Genomic DNA, 25,851 nt, shown 5'->3' with positions numbered 1-25,851 from the left:
GTATAAGTCTGATGTTGGTTTCTCTTTGAAAGTAATGTTTATTTTTCCTTTATTCTTTATATTCTTAAGGGTTTTTTCTTAGGTATAAATTCTTATGTTTACTGAATTTTTTCATCTCTGTCACCATATGGACTTTATCAGTTTTTTTTGGATGGCTGTTAGTGGTGTTTTCTTCTGGTACAGAAGAGGTCTTCCAAATTCATCTGTAGTAGAAGACAGAGAGCCAGCCACCTGGTATCCTAATCTCATAGTGGCAGGGTAGTGTTGCGGTCACCATTCTGATTTCCAGTTTGCCTCTGTCTGTTAATATGTCTCACAACCTGTGGTCCTCTTTCTCATACCTATTCTGTAGGTTTGTTTTGGTGTGGGTATAGGAGAATTCAATGTTAGGGTTAGTCTATTATTATGAATCTTTAAGTCACTATTAATCAAAAGCAAAGATTTTATAACTTACCTATCAACAAGTGAATTTCAACGTATTGCAAACCTGTTATTTAACTTGTCGTAATCTTAAAATATTTGAGCTGATACTCTAATATAGTTTACTTATGTTAGTATCACAAATATGAATGGATTTTTTATAATTAAAATACAACTTTTAAGGTACAATAAAAAGTTAACTCTTTAAGCATACTGTAAACAAATTTAATTTACTTTTTTTTTTTTTTTTTCCCCAGAATCATGCTCATGAGCCTTTCCTGGATCTTGGAGAATCCAAAAAACAGCAGACAAATCAACACAGTTATCGCACGAGGTCTGCTTTAGAAGAGATTCCTAGACCTTCAGAAGACATAGAAAATGGCACTAGCTCTTCAGATGTAAGATCTCAGCACATTCATAAATTTCCGTTTCCATTGTTACTTTTTTTAAAACAAATGTGCCTTTCACTCTTCACATTCATTGATTATATTTATAGATGATTTGATTATATTTAGCTCAAACATGTTATTTCTAGGCCTTAAAATGATAGTGATATCTTCCATTTACTGAAGACCTCCTATATGTGTTACAGGCATAGCACATATATTGGTAATCCAGATGCATAGAACAAATTTGCATGAATTATTTCTCTCTCTCTCTCTCTCTCTCTCTCTCTCTATATATATATATATATATACACACACACATATATATATCAAAAAATATATACACAGGAACTGAGGTTCTAAGATGTTTTTACACGTTTACCTAACTATGAAATGGTAGAGCAGGGATTAAACCAAGGTTCCTTTTACTCTAAAGCCAACCTTTTTAAATGGTACCATGAAGTTCTAATTTGTAACTATAATAACTGATTAATAAGCATTTAGCAATCTTGTTTACTTTTTAATCTCTGTACCACTTTAGTTTTTCTCAATGTAATTTAAAAAATATTTATGTATAAATATTTCTGTAAATATCATTGTTCCTACTAAATTAAATATTTCAGCAAAGGTAGTTCATTTGCAGGCAAAAATTAATTCTGTTTAGCACTTACAACCATCTCTCTTCCCCCACTCACCCAAACACCCTCTATCCCACAGTTAGGTCAAAGACTTTATGATCTTAGACATTGAGTACTATTAAACTTTTGAAGCCATACTTTGTTTTAGAATGTTAGACATATATGGGAATTCACTGAGTATATTTTCTATTGACCAGGGCAGTACTAACTATTCTAACTTTAATTTAAAAGTTAATTTCTGGTGGCTTTAGTTTTACAATGGCCAGGTCAAAATGATATGTCCAATCAGGTAAAAAGACCAAATTTACTAATTATATAAACTTGACATGTGACTATTTAAATACACATACAAAGCATAAAATGTATGTGGGCTAATTATTTGCCTTATAAAATATATCTTTATTTTTGAAAGAGTTAAGTATGATTCTTTTAATACTAAGTTTCTAGAACATATTTTAAATATGATTCAGCTTAGTAGAAACATATATTTTTAGGTAAACTTGTTAACATAAGAAAAATTTATTCTTCCTCAAACTAATTTGTTTATGCTTTACCATTTTTTTAGAGCAATTAAATTAAATTCTAGAGGAGTACATTGAGAACAAAATAACACCTTGGGCAGAATGTATTAATTAATGAAAAAACTGGTTTTTTGGTTTAGATATTTTATAGTTTCACATAGTGACTATTTTATATTTAGCAATATGTTTTTTACTCTCTCTTTAAAGAAGTGATATACTAGGGGTGGTAGTAATTAGAACATCTGTTTAGATTTTTTTCAGTTATAGTAAATAGAAATTAAAGGAACACAGTGTTTGGGTAGTTTTTAATCCTCTACCATTTGAATATAATACCAGAACTGGAATATTCTTTTTTTTTGTATGATAAAGTTATTTTAATACTAATATAACATAAAAGTTCCTAATTTTAAGTTTCCCAAAGCACCTATAGAAGAAAAAAAAAGCTTAAATTTTAGCAAAGGACAAAGAGGTAAAAATTGATTTGCTATGTCAGCTGTGGAATTTGAATCCAAGCTAGAAGATAAGTTATAAGGCTTCTTAAAATAACAAAATAACAGGATGGAGCATAAGTAAGCTTATAGTTGTGACTACACAAAACAGAATTTATTCTTGTGTTATTATTAATTACTGTGTTTTCCATATAAACAACTGTAAACCTACTTTTGTCCCACTCTGTATGTTATTTATCCAAGAGATTGCTTTGAATCCAATATTAATAAGTATTATATCTTTGGATAAATTTAATAATTATTAAATACATTGAATAATTTTTTGTATAAAATCTGAGGTCTGTATTTTGCAATTAATGTAAATCAGGTTTTAATTTAAATAACTTGATTGGTGATATTACATAATTGTATTTTTTGGTAATATTGCACAATAAAATACATACTCAATATCTCATAGGAAGGTGAAGTTGTTGCTGTCAGTGGTGGAACCTCTGAAGAAGAAGAGAGAGCATGGCACAGTGATGGCAGCTCTAGGTACTTTAATGAATTTTTATTGTTTCAAATGTAATATAAACTCTTTAGAAAGCTGCAGATTCTTTACCAACATTTTTTAGAGTCTCTTTGAGTTAAAAGTTGCTTCTTCTTCAGAGATTTTTGGAGTTGTCCAAAATTTAGATTTTTTTCGTGACATGTTTTCTCTAGTAGAAGAAGAAAAACTAGTTTCTAGGAAAACTAGATCTGCAAAATGGTGCTTTTAACTTTATCTTCCTAGTTGATATTTTATTATTGAATGCTGTGATTTCAGCACTGAACCACAAACTAGTTTTGAGAAATATTTGAACATTAAATTATGAAAGTAATGAGAGCTTGTAGAATTTACTATCTTATATAGTGGAATTTGTTGAATGCTATTAATAATTTCTTTTTTCAGCAATGAGAATAAGGTTTTTTTTTCTTTTCTATTATTCCCACCTTATTTGACTGTGTTAGTGAGGATGCCTTCCAATTCCTTATATTAGCAATGCACATTATTACAGGGCTGATCGTCTTGACTGACATGGTAAAGCCTTAATAATAGCAAGGAGTGTAGCCTTTGGAAATGGTAATTATGTTTAGCCTCACACACTTATTCTCCAGCAGCAGTAGCTTCTAAAATAAAATTTCCAAAGGAAACAGGAGGTAGAAGCTATCAGAATTCCTTATATGCCCTGGCCAGCATTGCTCAGTTTGTTAGAGCGTCATCCTGTACACTAAAATGCTGTGGTTTGGTTCCCTGTCCGGACATACCAAGGTTGTGGTTCGATCCTCCTGGGACAAATATGAAAGGCAACCAATTGTTATTTCCTTCTCTTTTCCTAAAATCAATAAACATATTTTTATTTTTATTTTTTAAAAAAGAATTCCTTATATCAGTGTTAGAATCAAGGGCTTTCCTATTTCCACAACAGTTATTCCTAGTAATAGTATGCAGGTGTCCATGGTTATGTCCGGTAGTTTTCTACATTTGAAATAGGCCAGAAAAAAAAAATTTTTGTTGCTTTAGCAGTTGAGGACAATGCTGTAAAGAACATTGTACTTTAATGTCTATCGGGTTTATAGTTAGATCTTTGCTGGCAGCAGCAGATTTCCCATAAGAGCTAAGTGCTCCAGAGAGGAGCAACTATCAGTATTTGGCAGGTGCCATTTAGAGTGACCATGGCCGGGAGGGATAAGTGTAAATAAATGCTCATAAGTTGAATACAGTTTATTCTTATCTTGGATAGATGTTTTTGCCTGCAGATGCGTTTGTATGCCTACAGAATAGTGTCTGAAAAATATTTAATTAAAGTTCTTCAGAATCATCTTAAATTGTAAAATGAAGTCATGAAAATTATACTAGTAAATTACTTAAGTTTTATCTGTGATGATCATTTTTAAGGAGATACAGGTAAATGTTTTTTATAAAAAGACATTGGGCCAGAGGAAGAGGTGGTGGTATTAGAATAAAACTCCAGAAGAATGCCCTTTCAGGATTTACCAGGAATATTTTCAGAGAAGAGTGAGGTCATGTATCACTAAACCTGGACAAATGATTATTGATTTTAACATAGTATAATTTAGATTTAAGGCATTTACACTTGTAAAACTTGATACCATCAAGTAATAGTTTCATGTACAAAAATTGAAACAGAAAATGTCATAATTGGATTCTTTATTTTGCAACAATATCAGTTAAGTAAGACTTAGGTCTATTGAAAGTAAACTGAAAAGAAGTAATCAAACATGATTGGTAGTGATTCATAGATAATAAAACCTGTAGTTTTCTGAGTCATGACATACTTTGAAGCATAAGATTATATCTAAGGTATATATGTAAATGCTAAGTAAAACTTACACTCACAGTCTTCTCACTGGGTAAGAATACTTCTGGCTCTGCCCGTTCAAAATCAGGGCATCAGTGCTTTAACACAGGAGTCCCCCTTGTCCAGAGCTCTCACCTCTCAAGAAAGGAATTCCTATACTTCTTCCGTAATGTTTATCTTCTATGCTCTCCAGGACTGTCTTTCTACTGTTGCTAGAATTAAGGAAGGTGACTCTCTGCTTCTTATTTTTGTATGCCTCACAATATTTTGAATAGATAAAACATTCCTAAATCAATTTTTGGCTAAAATCATAGAAGGCACTTAAATTCATTGTTTCAGTTAAAGCTATGACCTTATTATTTATCTTAATTTTTTTGGATATTTAAATAAGTTAGGCCTATAGTATCTTAAAAAACTGCTTAGAAGACGAGTTAAAAGTTAGGGAACTATTCTTAGTTCATTAATATGTACTGTTTTGTTATTTCTCTTTATTATAATCTCTCTTTTTTGCATTTTTATAAGACAAAGTCTTAACATTATCTTGTGTTTGTGTGTTTTTTAAACCCTTTGTCTCTTGTAGTGACTACTCCAGTGACTATTCTGATTGGACAGCTGATGCAGGAATTAATCTGCAGCCACCAAAGAAAATTCCTAAGCATAAAACCAAGAAGGCAGAAAGCAGTTCAGATGAAGAAGAAGAATCTGAAAAACAGAAGCAAAAACAGATTAAAAAGGAAAAGAAAAAAGTAAATGAAGAGAAAGATGGACCAATATCACCAAAGAAAAAAAAGCCCAAAGAAAGAAAACAAAAGGTTGATTTTTTTAAATAAATAAATAAATATATACTAATGTTTTCTGTGAAAGCAAAGCACACATTTTAAAAGTGTAGTTGATGAACATTAACATTGTTGAGGTATACTAGCAAATAGTAATAAAAGACCTTCCAAGTACACAAGAGTAAAATAGAGTATAGCAGGTCCTTGAATGGTGTTTCTTTCAGTGTCTTTTGATGTTACATTGATAAGATGCTGTAGGAATTTAACTTTTGTTTATGTTAATTAACCTCTCAAAAGTTGGTTTTTGTTATACATCATTTTGACTTTGTTATAAGTCAGAGAACCTTTTGGCATGGTGAGGACTTAACTGTGTACCAAAATATGTTTAGTTTATTTAAGTATTAAATGTTTAGAATGTGATGGTGTTTCTTTGTAGAATTAATTATATTCTAAATATTGAGCATTTAGTCTTATAACAGGAGCAGAAACAATCTGGTGAGATTTATTTATGTATATTTAAAAAGTAATGCTATAAAATATACAGTTTATTAGTCTCTTAATTGCCTTTACCTTTTAATCCTCATTTTTATTGCTGAAAATAAACAGAAAGCATAGTGGGAACATCACCTGGAATTAGACTGGCAAAACTTGTCATAGCTGAGCACAATGCAAATGTGAATCTAAAGTAGGATACTATTGTTTTAACAAACCTTTGTTTATTTATACAGTTTGTGAGCCATAATTAGATGCTCCTTGGGTTGTCATTTGTAGTGTGAAATCCTGGGGGAACTTATAAGGTCTTTATCCCCAGAGAATTTTGACATTTTTTAAACAGATTTTATTTATATCTAGAGAGAGGGGAAAGGGGGGAGAAAGAGAGGGAGAGAGATATTGTTGTGAGACAGAAACATTGATCTGTTGTCTCATGTACTTGCCCTGACTGGGGACCTCACCCACAACCCAGGCTTGTGCCCTGAGTGGAAATTGAACCAGCAACCTTTTGCTTTGTGGAATGACGCCCAACCAACTGAACCACATGGATCAGGGCCAACTTGAAATTTTTTTAAGAATACATTTGTCTTAAGTGTTTATTTTATCTGTGTCAGTTGAGCATTTGTTTCCTTCATCTCTATGATTATGAATTACTTTAATTTGGATTCCATTGCCTACTGTTCTTATCATCTCCTTTACTTTTGTCTGGGGAAGATTTATCAAAGAGAATACCATGCTTTTGCTCACAGTTTTCTTTTTCTTCTGCTTTGTCAATGAGAAATGTATATGGACCCATTATTTTATGTGGTAATGGTTAAAGAAAACTTGTGTAGCCATGTATCTAACTAATAATGTAAACACTTTTTTAATCTCAGGATAATTTTGATGAACTTCTGAGATTTACACTGTGAGAATGTAATTCTTTTGTCCCAAGAGCACAGTTTACTTTGTGGTCCTCTTGATTTGATAATTATCGATGAACTAATACCTTGGGCTCCTTCATGCAGTGCCACATTTGGATCCACTATTACCATTTGTCATATTTTAATTTTACTATTTCTCTTGAAGTATTATAACAGGATCTATCTGCCATTAAATTTAGATGGGATCCATTTTAAATTTAATAAGTTTTAAGATATTATAGACCATTGCCTTTAATTTGGATTTTATTCAAATCGTGTGGTGTTAGCCTACCAGTGAGTGAATTGAACACTAGATAGACTCGTTCTTATTCCTTAGTCTTCTTGTTATCTCAAGAAGTATTATACCACTATCTCAAGTAGTATTTCCCTTTTTATGAAGAGTTGTAGTGCTGGAAAGTAACAGATCATTAAGTAATTGATAGTATTGCATGGATGAAAATATTTTCCATATGACATTCTTTTTCAGTTAAGCAAGAATCAGTAAGACGGATATAAAAAATGCAGTAAGCAAATCTCAGATAATATCTGACATATATCCCTTATGCTTTTAAGAGATCTGGAAACCAGATCAATAAATTTTTATTGAATGCTTGCTATCTATAAAGCAATACAGTGGATAGACAGAAGTATAAGACATAGTACTTATTCTAAAAATAATGTACCACTGCCGTGGCTGATGTGGCTCAGTGGAGTGAGTGCGTGCCTGCAAACTAAAGGGTCTCTGGTTAAATTCCCAGTCAGGGCACGTGCTTGGGTTGTGGGCCAGGTCCCAAGTAGGGGGCAGGAGAGAGAGGCAACCACACACTGATGTTTCTTTCCCTCTCTTTCTCCCTTTCCCTCTCTTTCTCCCTTTCCCTCTCTCTAAAATTAAATAAGTAAAACCTTAAAACACATGTGTGACCGACAAGTTGCTTGAATTCCCCAAGATAAAAATAGAAGAAATATATGTTTGGTTGCCAGATTAATATTTTAAAGATTTTATTTATATATTTTTAGATAGAGGGGGGAAAGAGGTAGAAATAGCAACATTGATGCATGAGAGAAACATCAATCAGTTGTTACCAGATTAATTTTGAAAGTAATAAATCAGAAATCAAATGGGAACATCTCATTTCAGAGTTTCAGATATGGGCTTCAGAAGAAATACTATTTGAGGTGGGGCTAGAAAAATTTCTGGATAGGAAGAAAAAATTAATTGCCTGTATCTCAAAAATTTTTTTTTAATCTCAAATCATGAGACTGGAAGGTTTGAGGAATATTCAGTGCAATTTATTCCCTAAGTAGTTTTAAGCATTAAATGACAGAAATATACTTTAACCAAATATTATGGGTTTCCTAAGAATTATTGGTGAGTAAGAATTATCGTCATAATGATTCTTGGCTATGCCCGGGTCTTACAGTTATAACTATGGTTATTCCTGTTGAACATCCAATTTAATCTGGCTTTGTGTTAGAATTGTTAGCTATCCCAGTCAACATAGAATTTTCCTTATGGGGAGAGATACTTGCCTAGTATAATTGATAGTCCATATTGAGGTCGGATTACCAGTTTTCAGACTTTTTCTACTTGTTTTTATTAAGTCAAAGGATACCTTTTTCAAAACACACTTTAACTCAAAACCTCATTAAATAAAACTGATACAATCTGTGGAACTAACTCTGTGATGTACTCAGTACATAGTAGCAATGGCTATTCAGTAACCCTTTGTGGATAAAATAACTGGTCAGATATGACCTGACTTAACATTGTAAATTTTACACATACAAAACTTACTTTCTAAGAGTTTCTCTCTAACCTGTTGCAGTCTAGTCCTTCTCTTCTCAACAGTAACAACTTTTAATTATTTATACCCAGAACTTGGTGTTATGCTTAATTCTCCTTTTTCTCTCATATTGTGTATCCAGCCCATCAGGGAATTATCTTGGCACTTCTAAATATGTTCAGCATTTAACTATTTTCAACATTTCTGCTGTCACTAGTGTTAGCTACTGTGAACTCTCACCTGTATTATTACAGTAGCCTTCCACCTGTCTTCATGCCTTTGCCCTTTATCACCTAGAATCTATTTTCTAAAAGCATGTATTGACAAATTTTTTTTGTAAAGGTTCAGCTGCTCTGCCATCGTAGCCTGAAAGCAGCAATAGACAATACATAAATGAATGAGCATGGCTGTGTTCCAATAAAATTTGATTTAGAGAGAGCACGCCAAGCTTGGACTGTGTATGGGCCATCGTTTGAAAGTTGCTGCTTTGATACATCTGTAGTGATTCTTTTAAAATGTAAGTCAGATCCCATCACTCCTGACTAAAATTTCCCATCCCTTTTTCTCCAAAGAGAGAGTGCTCCTAATGTGTTTGAGAAACAGGAAGATGTTGTTAATGAAGAGAAAATGGATATTGAGTAGCAGCTGTAGCAGTATCTGTTGCAAATAGTGTTCTGTCATACCTCAGTATGACATTGCTTCTTTTAGGTGAACTTGCACTAACTTAGTGACAACTGTCTTCTTTTTAAAAATAACGCAAGAGAATAAAACTTGGAATCGTAATATACAAACACTGTACCAAAACATTTTTAATCAATTGCACGAACTTTCTCTGCTTATAAATCTTAGGTTTCAAAGGCTCTTAGAAGTTCCTTTTTCATAAGTCTTAAGGTAACAACATCCAGATCATTTTGGCTACTTGTAAGTGACCAGCAAAGTTAAAAAGGTTTTTCTCAGAGGCATAATTTTATATTTATCCACAAAAATAAAAAGTAAGGGACCCATCTTAATAACATTTTGTTTGGAAAATACGTGAAGAAAAATTTTTTGTTAAAAGCTAAATGTGAGCCAAGATTGTGAAATAGCTACTCTAAAGGGGAGAAGGACAAGAGTATTCTTGGGCTATGTAGAAGTATAATGCCCAGCCATGGAAACAGTTAGCCTTCTGTGTCTTGCACTAATCGGCCCATACAAGAATATATTATCTAGTTGTTACTAACACACTATGACTAGGACATTTTTAAAAAAGACTCAGATATGCTTTGTTAAATGGAAAGTTTATAAAACTAATAGAACTTTGACAGGGAGACTACTTGGAGTTTATATTTTGGTGTTTATGGGAATATCTTGACACTTAATTTTGTTTTGAATGGTGTCTTCAGTTCTTTAGTTCTTTTTTATGTAGTTATTTTGGAGCAATTCAATACTACACTGCTACTACTGACATCTTTCCAGAACAGATTTTTAATACCTGAAGAATACATATATTGCACAATGATTCACTTCCCTTTATTTATTCAACTACCTTTATAATTATTTTAAAGGACAGGTTGTAGATGAATACTTTTATGATAATATTACTTTAAATGTTCTAAACCTTAGAGGTTGGCTGTAGGAGAACTAACAGAAAATGGGTTGACGTTAGAAGAATGGTTGCCTTCAACATGGATTACCGATACTATTCCCCGAAGATGTCCATTTGTACCACAGATGGGTGATGAGGTACGTTTAAACTTTTTAAAACATACTGTATTTCTTTCTTTTAAATTATTTTGAATATTTTTAGAGTGCTAGAAACAACTCTAGAAGATTGCAGTAGTTTTATAAGGTATCTCATTCTAGATGTTTGTAACTACAGAAAAAGTAAAATTAGGAAGGAAACACTAATGCTCATATTTTTTAAGGATGCTATAAATATTGCAGTTGCAAATCTAAATATTTTAAGAATGGGAATTTTGTTAGCATTTTAAAAACTAGTATGTATTTTTAATGACTTTTTTGTCAGTTTTTTCTTTTTTAAATTAAAATATATTAATTTTTCTTAGCTTAAGACTTAAATATATAGGAATATATATATAATGTATAGCCTTTTAAAGAGCAATTCAGCATTTTATTTTTATTTAATTTTATAGAAGTGTTTCATTTAATAACTTATATTCATAATCTATTCTTAGATCTTTAAAAATTGTATTATCTTAGTATAAGAAGTATTTCAGTTTTAAGAAAATATGATTGGGCATCATTTGACTATGTACTTTGGACTGTGAAATTTAAATATAAGATTTCAAATCAAGGGTTCATGTCTCCTTATTTTAAGGCGACATGAGTGGTAAGAGATAGGGTTATCTGATGCCCAGTAGATGAGCAGTAAGAAATAAGGAATTTAAAACTGCCTTTTCTGGCAAAGAACACTAATTAGCTATAGAAAATGGCAGGTGGCAGTTCAGTCAAAGAAGGAAAACAAAAACTTTACATTGCAAGACTAATTTTAACAGTCTGTAATAACTCAAGTAGATACCCTACTTGCCTAAGAAGTCTTGAAGAGCATAGAATAGGAACGTCACCACATTGTTGTAATTTAGTTACAATGGTAGATCCTAACAGATCTGTGACATCAAGAAGATGCGCGGTTATATTATGTTTAATATATTATTTTGAAGGTGGCCAGAAAGTGTGTAATTGCTTGTTGAATAATCTCCTTTCAAAATGTTTAAGTTGTTTTTTAAAAAGTTTAATAGCACTTTTTTAACAAGCTATACTATTTTTTAATAGTAGGAAAAATACTTGTTATAAAACAACTGTGTTCGAGTACCAGTTCTACAGGATGGTAGTTGGGAATCACTTAAATTTGATATTTATAAAATGAGGATAAATAGATGCCTTGCTGTTTTCATAAGGATAAAATATATGTGAGAATACATTTTTTACTTTCAAATTATGTATATGTATAAACTAGTTGGTACAAAAGTGAGGAACAAATTAATCATGATCCCTAGTTACAATTTTGTTATGCTACACAGATGAACTGTTTTTAAAAAATCATTTAGCTCTTACTGGTGTGGCTCAGTGGATTGGGTGTCATCTTGTAAACCAGAAGGTTGCTCACTGGTTTCAGTCCCAGTCAGGGCACATGCCTGGGTTGTGCCAAGTCCCCCAGTTGGGGGTGTGTAAGAGGCAACCAAGCAATGTTTCTTTCTCACATTGAGGTTTCTCTTCCTCTTTTTCTCCTTTCCTTCTCCTCTCTCTAAAAATAAATACCAATTTTTTTAAGTCAATTTATTCCTGTTTTGTTGTGCACTGTATTAAATGCTTTTCATAACATTTTCTCATTTCGATTTTGTAATAACCTTTTAACAGTGAGCATTATCAACTTCAGATAAGAAAATTACGCTTAGAAAACTTAATTTGCCAAAGATCACACTGCCAGTAAACTAATAGTATGACTCCAAATTCTGTGCTTTTCTTAAGCCTTAAGAAATATCTTTATCATCAAAATCAAACTAATACATTTTAAAAATTTCAAGCATGTTTTCTAGTTGGATAATGATTTACAAAGGCTGTAACCCAGCATCTTAGGAGGAACCTATTCCTATAAACATCCAGGAGGCAGAGCAGGATAAAAGTGGTTATTAACAGAAGAGAGCATGTTCTGCACCTCACCATCTGATGCTGCAGAGCTTGCATGGCAGTGGGAATATGGGATTTTGTTAAGAGGACAGGCTCAGTGTCCAGCGACTTTCATACTGAAGGACCTCCCACTGAAGGGCTCTACTAGGAAGCCCTTATATTTCCCCATTCAAGTTCTTAAGATACTGGTTTTAACTATGTTACATACCTGCAATTCTTTTTTCCTTTTTTACAGTTAGCTATCCTTACCATTAAAAATTTTTTTCATTTATTTTTATTTTTAGAGGGAGAAAGTCAGAAAGAGAGGGAGAGAAACATCAACCAGTTGCCTCCCCTTTTTCCCCAACCGGCGACCTGGCTGGAAACTGAGGCATGTGTCCTTATCAGGAATCAAACTGGCGACCTTTTTGTTTGCAGGCTGGCTCTCAATCCACTGAGTCACACCAGCCAGGGCATATACATGTGATTCTTCATTTTATTGAAATTTTGACTTATTTTATCCAATACTCATTAACTTTAACCTTGTATTTTATGTTTTTTAAGCACAGGAATCTCTGTTTATCTATTCTATCACAATTTATTCCCCTATGCTGTCTTCTACATCCATCCATCCTCCTCCCCCCTACAATTACCACACTGTTGTCTGTGTCTATGAGCTCTTTCTGTTTTTTTCCTTTTTTGTGTGATCCCTCCATGCCCTAGTCCTCCCCAGAGCTGTTGGTCTGCTCTCTATCTATGAGCCTGTGTTTATTTTGGTTGTTAGTTATTTTGAATTTAAAAGTAAAGTGGTGCCCTGGCTATTGTGGCTCAGTGAACTGAGTGCCAGCCTGTGAACAAAAGGGTTACTGGGTTCGATTCCCAGTCAGGGCACATGCCTGGGTTCTGAGCCGGGTCCTCAGTTGGGGGTATGTGAGAGGCGATCACATATTGATGTTTCTCTCCCTCTCTCTCTCCTGCCCTTCCCCTCTCTCTAGAAATAAATAAATAAAATCTTCAAACAATAAAAGTAAAGTGGTAAAACAAACCAAAAAACCCCAAAAGTTACTGCTTTTCTTAACCTGTTAGTATGTAATCAAAGTAATGCTATTTTGAACACTTTGGTTATGATTATGTGACACCAGAAAAACTTGAGGAAAAGAAGGAAAAAACATCATAGTATTAGAAAATGTTTTAGTTCAAAGAACATTAAATTCTTGCATATTGGGTTTACGGAAACACATTCAAGTTTTTAAATTGTGATGTTATATTATTTTTAGGTTTATTATTTCCGACAAGGACATGAAGCGTATGTTGAAATGGCCCGGAAAAATAAAATTTATAGTATCAATCCTAAAAAACAGCCATGGCATAAAATGGAACTACGGGTATGATGTTTATTATTTAATATCTCAAAAATATGTAGTTATGGAATGTGGAAAAATTGTATTATTAATAGTTTTACTATAAGAAACAATATCATGAAGATAGCTTTCTTAACTGAAGCAATCTGGCGAGTAGAGTGTATTGTATTTAACATTCTAAGAAACATAAGATTGACTGAATTTGTATGCTGTGACAGTTTATAAATTGTGGGTACAAAATATAATTAGTGAGAATTAGCAACACTAATATCTAAGGCAAATATATATGTAATTTGATAAGTATGTCTAGATTTATCAGCAATAGTTCAAAATTACTTAGAGTCTTACACCTCTAAGTGTTGGAAAACTCTTATTTCAGTCAAGTTTTTTTTATGTTTTTCTTTACTATTTAAAACTGAAACATAATTTGCATACTCTATAGTACGCAGATCTGAATTTTTACATATAGACAGAGTAATTACCTAGATCAATTTTGACGTGAAAAAGTGCTTTCTCGGTTATGTTTAGCAGTTTATTTTGAGAAGATGGTTTCTCATTTTTTCTCTCTTCTCAGGAACAAGAACTGATGAAAATAGTTGGCATAAAGTATGAAGTGGGATTGCCTACCCTTTGCTGCCTTAAACTTGCTTTTCTTGATCCTGATACTGGTAAACTGACTGGCGGATCATTTACCATGAAGTAAGGACTGTTGAAAAAGGCAATGGTTTCTTAGTATTGTAGATTGTTTTCAAGATAAATTCAAACATGTCATAGATATTTTTAGGTATGTGACCTAATTTATTTCTGTTTGTAATTAGATACCATGATATGCCTGATGTTATAGATTTCCTAGTCTTGAGACAACAGTTTGACGACGCAAGATACAGGCGGTGGAATATAGGTAGGTAATTTTAGGAGCCATAAGTGTGTATTTTTAATCTAATAAGTAATTTAATATTTTTCATAGTTTAGGAAAAGAAATGAGTTGCCTGCCATTTCTGGGAATATTAGTAGCCAAGTACAATATTGTGTCAAGTGTTTTTTGAGTCTTTTTAAGAATGGAAATACTTTTAATCTAGTTGATGCTGAAATTCTAAGCATTTTTTTCTCTTATATTTGTTAACTATTATAAGATTGTTTATACATATTCCTTTAGCTGTTTTATGTGTTGACTTAAATTTTTATCCACAAATATTAATAATAATTCAAAATTGAAGCATGTCAATATGTTTAATAATTTAATTTAGATGGGACAAAAGTTAAACCTACATTTTTTTTGTTTAACTTTATTATAATCTTTAAAAATTAATAATTGTAATCAAGACTCAAAAAAGTTTTAAAATCCTTTAAAATTTCTAGGCATTTAAGATGGATTAATTTATGTCCAGAGGGTATGCTGTTCATCAGAGTATTTCATTTCTAAACTTCAAATAGTGGCATTCTTTGTCTTCTTGGAGTGAGATGTGGTCCATATATGGCATAATGTGGCTTTGAAAAATCACAATAATTGATACCTCAGTCCATTTCTTCTCCAGTGCCATTAGACTGCATTGGCATGATTATTTGTCTATTGTTAATTAGACTTCGTAAACTTAGAAATTTAACTTTTTTAAAAAAAGAAAAATTAGGAGAATGCAAGTTATTAAAGTTAGGTTCCTAGGAGTTATGAAAAAAGTTAATGTATCATGTATCATTTCTGTGGAAGTTTTGAAAGATATTTTCCATAAAGTAAGGGGAGTAATCAAGATAGAGAAAGGCAGGGAATCCCTCTAGGAGACAGGAAATGTTTTCAGGACAGGAAAGAGCAGAAAGGAGTTCCCAGGTAACAGTCAACAGAAGTCCCAAGAATAGCATCTGTTACCAAGCCTATAAAACAACCAGACAGAAGATATTGTCTCTCAAGAGTGAAGTCTTCAAGGGAAAAAAATGGAACTGATCTCCAATGATCTAACATGCTTGACTTGTGGAAAATTATATTGAAAAGTAGTTTATAGTTTGAGTTGTTAGAGAATGGGGGAAAATAATCATAAATTCAGGAAAAATTAAGACATTAAAAAATGAAACAATTATTAAAATACAAGAAAGTGTGTAGAAGTTGGCTTAGTAGCAAACAATATTTACATAGTCATGATAAAGAAAAATTGAATATAGACTAAATAAAATACATATATCTTTTATATACAGTTGTATGGATAGAGGTCAGTACTTAATGTCTGAAATAGATGAGTGAAGGAATAGCTGTATATTCATTATTTAGAAATTTGTAAGTAAATTTCAAGAAGAAATAGTTAAAAGTTTTTCTTGGTTCTGGTTATAATTTTTTACATTTGATTTTTTGTTTGAAAGTCAGGGAAGGGGGAAACGTAGCAAAAAAGAAGAGACTGGTTTACAGTTTTTGTATGGCACAGTGGGAACCTGAGAGGATAACTTATTAGGGTCTTTGGGGAAAGCAGTTTTCCTAATATGACAATAGCTGATTGTAAGTAAAGAAAGGGACTCAAGGAGTGCTGTTTTACAAAGAATAGTTGTTTTTATTTCTTTATTTGTTTTTAATAGGAAATGGAAAATGAGTGTATGCATGAGTGTTATAGCTTAAGGGTAATTGAGGTGAAGAAGTCAGTTTGGATATTTATTTGTTTGGTTTAGTTGTTTTTAGAGTGGAGTGTTGATTGTTGGTTAGAGGAACTTGGCTACAAAAAGTAAGAAATTATAGACTGTAAATACTTGTTTAGCTGAAACTATTAAACTGTATATTTATTTGAATGAAAAGTTTGGGTATAGGCCTACTGATTAATTAAAAATGCTATATGGTAAGCCCTGGCTGGCATAGCTCAGTGGATTGAGCGCGGGCTGAGAACCAAAGTGTCCCAGGTTCGATTCCCAGCAAGGGTACATTCCTGGGTTGCAGGCCATAACCCTCAGCAACTGCACATTGATGTTTCTCTCTCTCTCTCTCTCTCTCTCTCTCTCTCTCTATCTCCCTCCCTTCCCTCCCTAAAAAGAAAAATAAATAAAATCTTTAAAAAAATGCTATATTGTTAAAAATGCCTAAGGTAAAAGTGAATTCCTCCTTACCCTAATAAAATGTAAGAAATGGTACAATAGAAACTGGTAAGTCACAGTTCTGGTGTACTTATTAAATAACATTTTTCCTCAATATTGCTGACTTATTTACTTATTTTGAAATTTGTAGGTCACTTTTTCTGTATCTTCTGAAATTATACAGGCAGTTTAAGTATCTTAAAGGAGTATACTTTGGGAAAAAGGAGCAACAACAGCAACATTACAATTCAGAGTAATGAGATGGCTCTTATTCTTGTCCAGGTGACCGTTTCAGATCAGTCATAGATGATGCCTGGTGGTTTGGAACAATTGAAAGCCAGGAACCTCTTCAACCTGAGTACCCTGATAGTTTGTTTCAGTGTTATAATGTTTGGTAAGAAAGCATTTACTGTATTTTAGTTCAGCCTGGCTTTCTTTGAATGTTTTCCCTGTCTATTAATAAAATGATAGCAATACTTTTTTAAAATACCAAAGCAATTATTTTATGATATGATTTTATTTAAAAATTGCATTTTAGTATTTAGATTTTTTAATAACAGGATTTTTCTTCCTTTAAGCTGGGATAATGGTGATACAGAAAAGATGAGTCCTTGGGATATGGAGCTTATACCTAATAATGGTGAGTATATGTTAGGCTTTTGTATATTTATTATGAAATTAATTTTTTAAATAAGTATGATTTGCAAACTTACTATTGCATAGTGTTGTTAGGAAGATCAAATAGAAAATATTCATTCATCAAATATAGTGCCTTTACTATTGACCTGGACTTTCAAGACATAGTAGCAAACAAGATAGACTTAACATTTGCCCCCTGGAATTTATAGTCTTAACAGGAAAGATGGAAGTTAATTAATTACAGAAAAACATGAAATTGTTTTGCTCATGATTAGTTATTCCTAGAAGCTGAGCACTTGGGAGCAAAGATATTTTTGTAACTCCAGAGTTCAGGCTTTTGAGTGAGACATAGCATAGATCTGTATCCTAGCCCTGCTGTCTTCTGTCTATGCCATTTTGGGAAGTTCCTTCAACTCTCCAAACCAGGTCTTAGAATTTAGCCTTTGAAGTTATGTAAACTAATATGTTTCTTACAGGGCTTCTGTGAGGATTAAATGACATCATATGTGTAAAGTGCTTATTATAGAGCCTGCCACGTGTAAGGGCTCAACGAGTCAGTAATTATAATTAATAATAATGTAATAGCTGTTACCTTGCATATGGTCTTACACATTGCCTTGGAATTTGGGAGTTAGCCTTAGGCAGTGAGTATGATATCTTCCTGGGACTGAGAAAAGGCCAGTGTAGCTAAATCCTGGAGATTATTATTTTTTTTCTACCTCATTACCTATCTTTGTTTCAATTTTTTTAAAAAAAGATCATATTACTATATATGCGTAAAAATGTTCAAAAGGATATGTATTCTAGATTCTTAATAAAGATTACTTATAAAAAATAAAAATATAAAGACTTTTATAAATTATCTTTTACATTATTCTATATTTGATTTCTTCAAAAATAATATTACTTTTAGATAATAGCAAAGATTTAAAAACAAAATTTTGACTTTTGACATAGAAATAATCATTTATAAATGTTTGTTATTTATTGTATTTCTAAGAAGTCAGAGAAAAGCGATATCTTGGAAAAAGTAAACTCAGATAAACCTTAAAAATGAGAAAATAGTCTTTAAAATTTTTAAATGTCTTAATCAGATTATGATCGTTTTACATGGCTTATATTCTGGTTTTGTTTTTTTCCTTTATGGAAGTTTGAGTTTGATGCATTGCACTATTATTAATGTGAGAGAAATGAAACTAATTGGAATTGTAATGCCTGAGGTATTTCTTGAAATGAATTGGTGCTGTTAAGATACATCCTACCTAAATATATCTGTATGTGGAGCAAGTGCTTTTTGTTTTTGATCTCTTTGGATACATACACATATGCAGCCATAGAGCTTAATTTCATTTTGTGAGGAGGAAAAGTTTTGTACACAAATAGTTAATATGTTTCTCTTATCTGGGTCTAGTTCAAAGAAAAACATATTTGGTAGATTTGTAGATTTATGTTATCACCCACCCCTAACAATTCTCTTAAAGATTCAGTAAGAGATTCTGTTACATATTCAGGCATGCAGAAAGCATAACCGTTATCATTTAAGAGCAATAAGCATGAGAATTACCTGTCAGTAATCAGAATTTTCTCTGTTTATACATTTTTTAAAAATTAGACTTTGTTTTAAGTATTCTGGAAAATAATACTTTAGTTCAACTTTACATTATGTATGTTTTATCAAAGTAAAAATGGAGACTATATTATGAATTGATTCAAAACCTTTTAAATTTGTATCATTTTATAAAGTACTTTCTACTTCACCTGGTAAATGGTGATAAAGGAAGTTGTGGGGTAAAAAATTTGGAGAAGTAATTATTATAATGTTTTAAAAAATAATTTAAATTTTCTTGATCATTGAAATATGTTTTTCTTTAATGAAAAATAAAGAATATACTTGCCAAATCTTTATAAAATTATCCTTTAGTCTTATGACAATATCAACTCTACTTTGTAAAGATAACCTAAATATTAGTAAACTTCCACACATTTTCACTAAATCTGCATTTCTTTCTGGGTATTTCAGCTGTATTTCCTGAAGAACTAGGTACCAGTGTTCCTTTAACTGATGTTGAATGCAGATCATTGATCTATAAACCTCTTGATGGAGAATGGGGTTCCAATCCAAGGGATGAAGAATGTGAAAGAATTGTTGCAGGAATAAACCAGTTGATGACACTAGGTAAATGATAATAGTAGCACATCAGTATGTAAAAAGCTGGCAAAAAGCAAAGGAAAGGAAAAATACTATAATTCAAACAAATTATTCTTTCATAACATCATTAAGTCAGTGATTTTCAAACATTTCTAAGTGGAATTTTTCAAAATGAGATCTTACACAGGACTCAGATATTGAAATAAGTTATAAATGGGATCGCTCTATCTGAATTTAGAATGAGGGTCCCCCACAAAATGCCAGGGAAACTTCTGAACAATCTGATTCCTCCAGAATCCAGTTTGAAAACTCTTGACATATTCAAGCTGACATGATACAAACTGAAAGACAATGACTGAAAGGTGGATTATAATTATTAAACTGCTATACCAGTTTCCCCCTTAACTTTACATACATATACATAAGAGAATATTTGTAAGGGGAGGGGAAAAGGATATGTGAATTGCTTTGCTTCATTAAAAGAAAAACAATGACCACAGATTATCCAGAGTAACTCTAAACTAGTATGGTGCTTTGTAACAACCTCCTATTCTTGAGTTAAGGAATCAGATTCAAAGAATCCAGGGAGAAATTAACATGAATAACAGCTAAAAACATTAGAGACACATACTGGATAATATTTTTACTTGAAGTATTTTATAGAATGGCAACACTTTATAAAAAATTGTCTCAAATACTGTCTTAGATAATTTTAGTAATATTTTGGGGTATGAAGTTGTCAAACTATGTGTGAATGAGCAAAAATGGAGAGAGACCATAGTTTGTAGATTTTTACCAGTTTAATGTGTGCCATGGAGTCAATTACTTTGAATCTGTTTCCTCTTTTCTTTTTCACTAATATTTCACAGAATTATGTTGTGAAGATGAGAAAAAATTCTAAGTTTTGAGAAAGTCAGGTGTTAAAGTGTTTGAATGCAATGTAATCATTATAGTGTTACTGATAGAACGAATGTTAAAAACATAAATTCAGGAATTGCCAGGTTTTAATTAGAGAAATGTATGTATCTTTAATAGGTCATATGTATATTATTTGTCATTTTTTTTCTTTTAAGAACTCTATGAATAACAAATATCTGTAAAATTTTGCAGTGTAAATGTATACATAATAAAAATGAGACTCATACTAGATTAGCTAAACTTTGCTTTTTCTATGAAGAGTGACAGATTAATAGTTAACACAGCTCAAAACTTGTTTTAATTCAAGGTTTTCCATTAAGTATTTAAGCAATACAAAATACATTTATAAACTTACTTGTCTTATTTATTTTAGATATTGCTTCAGCATTTGTGGCCCCTGTGGATCTGCAAGCCTATCCCATGTATTGCACTGTAGTGGCATATCCAACAGATTTAAGTACAATTAAACAAAGACTGGAAAACAGGTTTTACAGGTTAGAACTGTTTACTGTAGCTACTACCTAAATAAAGCTAAATGATCCTTTCACCCATTTACTGATCTTCTATAGCAGTGCTTCTCAAACTTCAATGTACATAAAAAAATCACCTGGGGATTTTGTTAAAATGCAGAATTTGGTTCCATAGGTTTAGAGTAATAACCTGAGATTCTACATTTTTAAAAAATTCCCAGCGATGCTGATGCTGCTGGTCTTGTAACCACACTTAGAATATGTTACCTAGATAGTTTTGTCTGCCTGCTAATATGAGCTGCTGCTTGCTGTCTTCATAGCATATTTTATAAAACTTAGCATATTTTACAAAACTGTGTCATTTTCTCCAAGATATCACATTGAAATATTTGTTACTTGATTTTTTCATGAACAATATAAAATTTGTCTTATTTTGCTTCTATTCAGCTTATGAGTACTTATGAACAATGAAATTAGGAAATTCAGGATATTTTTCATAGTTACAGGTTAGCTTGAAATGCAGAGTTTTTTCCTTTAAAGACGATTTCAGTTAATTTGCATCATCATCTTCTAGGTAACAATTTTAATAAATACTGAGTTCCAATCTCAGACAGGCTTTTGAGGTTTATTGCCTAAATTGTCTTATTAAAAAGTGAGTCTAAGTTTTTAGTTTTTATGTAATGAAATTATACTCGTAGTTTTCATTTTTCTTAAGACTTTTGCTAAACAGTCATAAAACATTTTAATTCAAATAATACTTCATTAAAACTTTTTTGTGAGCAGTTTTATATTATTGCAGTTCTTTATGTTTTTATTTAACTTAGGATGGTTTTTATTCATATTTTTATTGGTATTTTCCTACAAAAATCAGTGCCTTCCATTCTTTTTATCACTTAAAGTATAAATCTAATTTGGTACTTCCTTTACCTGCTACTGAAAATTCCATTTGTTATTCCTTACTGATGAAAACAGGGTTTCTCAATAAGAACATTACTGACATTTGGGGTTGTCCTTGGTCTTTTAGGTGTCAATAACAGTCCCTGGTTGTAAAACTGAAAATTTCTCTATACATTGCCAAATGGTCCCAGGGCACTCAGAATCACCCCTCATTAGTAACCACTGGAATAAAGGAAATTAAGATAATAAATTTAATGTTCTGAAGATATTTCTGATCTTGCTAGGTGTTTCCACTGTTGCTTCATTGCTATTTGTCAGAAACATAGAGGAGGACATCAGCTGTGCCATGTGCCTCCCATTTCTCTTCACCCATGAAACACACTTCTTTAAATCTTTTTCAACTCCAGATGTTGGAAGTTTAAGAGAATAAATGGAGGAGAAATTCTTAACTATATCCTTCTTTCTCCTAGACCTCTAATTGTTAAATCTTAGGAGTTACACCTAGTGTTTCAGAGATGGAACAAGACATGGAAGGTAACAAGGAAAGAATGCTAAGGTGTGCATTTCAAGTACATTACACCTTAAATAGGATTTTTGGAATTAGCCATAGTAACTAATTTAAGAAAAAACCTTTGTGGATACAATCCTTACATAAATTAGAAACTGCCTATTTTTCTTATAATATGGTTACAGACCCAAGTTATGTTTTTAAGTGCTATTTCACTGTTTCAAGCTTTTGTGCTTTTCCTTTATTTATTGGCTTCAGACTCCTTAAAGTTTATGGTTTTCCTCTTCAGTAATTCCCTTAGTCTTTTGTTAAACTACTCACTTTGCCTTGCTGATATTCTTCTAATTCCTTAATTTACACACAGTTTTCGGTAAGTTATGCTGAAGATAACTTTAATTTTATTATTAAAATGAAATTCATGAATGCCATTTTAAATGCACAGAAGTATTTCTATATCCACAACTATACATTTTTTAAAAGATTTTATTTATGTATTTTTAGAGAGGAAAGGGAGGGAGAAAGAGAGAAACATCAATGTGCAGTTGCTGGGGGCCGTGGCCTGCACCCAGGCATGTGCCCTGACTGGGAATCGAACCTGCAGCACTTTGGTTTGCAGCCTATGCTCAATCCACTGAGCTACGCCAGCCAGGGCCCCACAACTATACATTTTTTAAATTTCATGTCATTGTATTTTTGTTCACACATCAGTAAGATTTTATGAGTGTTTTCTTTATTAAGTAGGACCACATATTGGGTAATATTCCAGAAGTCATCTTTGGATTTTTCTTTCAGAAATAATAAAATACCAAAATTTATTTTAGTATTTTCAGTTCAGTGTTAAAAAATCATTTTTATTTACTTAGAGTTCTTAGTAAACTAACATGGTTGCCATATATTTTTATATTTTTGTATCTCATAAGTATGTTATCACCTTTGCATTTTTATATGTAATTTAATTACCAGTGATATAATTAGATGAGAATTGCTTCCTTTTTACATAAATCTCAGGTATGTTTATTATCAAAAAATGACATCATATCTGACAGGAATTAGGTAAAGCTAAAAATAAAAACTGCAGTTCTTTCTGTTACTCTCCCTATAGGCAAGTCTCTCTTCCTAAAAGAAGTAACTGTTGTTTCAGTGTATCTAATCTAGACATACTCTATGCAAATCCATAATGTTGCTACACTTTTTTTTTCTTGCACAAAGAGGTTATACGTTTTTCGAAAATAACTTTTTGAGGTGTAAGTTTTGTACTTGATTTAAGACTGCATTTGAAAAATCACAATGTCTTGGTTTTAAATTTTGTGCTTATACTTCTAAATATAATGAGATTAACACTTCTGTATTTTGTTTCTTTAAAGGCGGGTTTCTTCCCTAATGTGGGAAGTTCGATATATAGAGCATAATACACGAACATTTAATGAGCCTGGAAGCCCAATTGTAAAATCTGCTAAGTTTGTGACTGATCTTCTTCTACATTTTATAAAGTGAGTTATTTTTCCATACTTAATTATAATTAATGTGTAATAATGACAATATTGTAAAATGTCCATTATAAAATACAATTTTTATATACATAATATCACATGATGTGCATAATATCATCTTTATGCACATAGTATCACATGATGTGCTGTACACATGGCTCTACTCAAAATAGGAAGCACATAATGCCTATGTCTAAAGTACCATTTAGTTCATTGGCTAATACTACAAAATCATAAAACTTGTGTTCTATAGTTAATATAAACAAATATGTATCCTTTTCTAAGCCCAACTGTTAAAAAGATAATAAGTGTTTATTGAGTATGTACTGTTTTTCCTAAAATAGTTCTTTTAACCCAAATAATCTTATATGTGGGATAGAAATTATCTGGAATTTGTAATTAAGGAAACTGCATCTTTTAGAGGTTAACTTGTTTAATTTTTATGGTAAATGAGTGTCTGCCATTCTGATTTGAGAACCTTTATCTTGATATTATAGTACCCCTGTCAAGTTTATAAACAAGTATTTAAGGAGCCCAGCAGCAGACTAAATTTAACTTTCAAGATGATTCTTATTTAAAGTCAAGTTTATTTCCTTATTCATTGATCCCATACAAAGAGTGGTAATTATAACTTTGTAAGGCAGCAGCACTTTTATTTTTTTTTGTCTTAAGGATTTTATGTAAGCATAGAATGAATTGAACCTTCTGGTTGAAGCCAGAGAAATGAATCATACGTTTTGTATAAGATACTGCTCTGAGTTTGTATTAAGGTTATTTATATTGGATAATTATTTGTTGTTAAGAGAAGAATATTTTATAATTTAAATATTCAGCTGCTATCAGCTTTTATTTTTACATGAAGGAATTATTGAAGCTTTTTAAAAAACATCTTTAGCTTTATTCAGAGGGTTCCTTGTCCTGGTATTAATTGCTTACTTTTTTTCCTAAGGAATGTAGGTAATTTTAATATAAGAAAACACCAGAGGAACTTAGAAAGATAAACTTCATGCCCTTCCTCTACCCTGTTCTCTAGAGAACTCTGTTTCCTTGCAAGTGCTTTAGGGACTATTGTTGCAGTACTTTTACTTCTTTTCAGTAAAACTGATAATCAAGAATTAGTTTTCCTCAGAGGACTGTTTCTATGACTTGGTTATAATAGCTTGTAATATTTTAACTATAAAGTTTTTAGTCTGTAATTTTCTAAGTGTTATGTGGATATTTATGTACATCTATATTTCTAAGAGATGAATCAGAATCAAGGGATATAGGAAATTTATATTTTAGTGAAATAATTTAGATAAAACAGTTATTTTTATATTTGAAATAGTATGTGAAATTGTATCCCTTTCAAATAGTTATTGGGAAATGACTTACAAGGACAGATTAATACATTTAAAGCATTTATATCATATATATCTAAAAATAAATCCCTGGCATTTTTTAGATGTATACAATTTGTTAAAACCATTTTTAGCTGACAGTGGTTTTCAAAATATTTCAAAATTTTGATTATTATACTTTTTAATTGAGTTGTTTGGCCAAATTCCAAGCAGTAGATATATACAAAGTGATGTAATAGATATTTGGAAATAGAAATATATATATAACTTCTTAATACAATTTTGTAGAGGTAAATCCGTAAGTAACTATAAGATAAGGGAAAGGTAACAAAAGAGTTTCTATGAAATTTAGATGAGGAATAGGTTCACTTCTAGCTATTAAGGTGGGGTTTCAGGTTCAGGGGGAGGGAGAGTATGTTAAGATGTAATGGGCAAGGTAGATATGGATAAATTCAGGAGAAGTTAGACGAAAGGAAATCCATTCTAGGGATAAGGATGGAATGAGCTAGGAAATTAAAAAGATTTTAAATAAATTTAGTAATTTAAATTGGGTGAAACAGAATACATGAGTTGAAGTAAGGGGTACAGTTTTATAAACTCTTGTTTTGTTCATATCATGGAGGGCCTTGAATGCTGATCTAAGAAACTAAACTTAAAATATGGGCACCAGAAGCAAGGGTGTATGAACATATTTTAACATGAATATTATATGATGCATAGT

At 31.6% G+C, this 25,851-nt stretch overlaps 1 protein-coding gene across 1 annotated transcript in view; it reads left to right on the top strand.

The window, feature by feature from the left end:
* Positions 1–25,851, top strand: part of LOC114494060 (pleckstrin homology domain interacting protein) — a 140,973-nt gene that overhangs the window by 93,728 nt on the left and 21,394 nt on the right. The window contains exons 21-32 of the mRNA XM_028508930.2: positions 678–818; positions 2,872–2,948; positions 5,337–5,568; positions 10,313–10,432; positions 13,594–13,701; positions 14,252–14,376; positions 14,496–14,578; positions 17,002–17,113; positions 17,298–17,359; positions 19,379–19,534; positions 20,799–20,919; positions 23,665–23,790. Coding sequence (XP_028364731.1) covers positions 678–818; positions 2,872–2,948; positions 5,337–5,568; positions 10,313–10,432; positions 13,594–13,701; positions 14,252–14,376; positions 14,496–14,578; positions 17,002–17,113; positions 17,298–17,359; positions 19,379–19,534; positions 20,799–20,919; positions 23,665–23,790 — 1,463 coding nt within the window. The remainder of the gene's footprint in view (positions 1–677; positions 819–2,871; positions 2,949–5,336; positions 5,569–10,312; positions 10,433–13,593; positions 13,702–14,251; positions 14,377–14,495; positions 14,579–17,001; positions 17,114–17,297; positions 17,360–19,378; positions 19,535–20,798; positions 20,920–23,664; positions 23,791–25,851) is intronic.

Source organism: Phyllostomus discolor, chromosome 4 (genome assembly GCF_004126475.2).
Source record: "Phyllostomus discolor isolate MPI-MPIP mPhyDis1 chromosome 4, mPhyDis1.pri.v3, whole genome shotgun sequence".
NCBI lineage: Eukaryota > Metazoa > Chordata > Mammalia > Chiroptera > Phyllostomidae > Phyllostomus > Phyllostomus discolor.
This window is presented reverse-complemented; position numbering and strand designations above follow the sequence as displayed.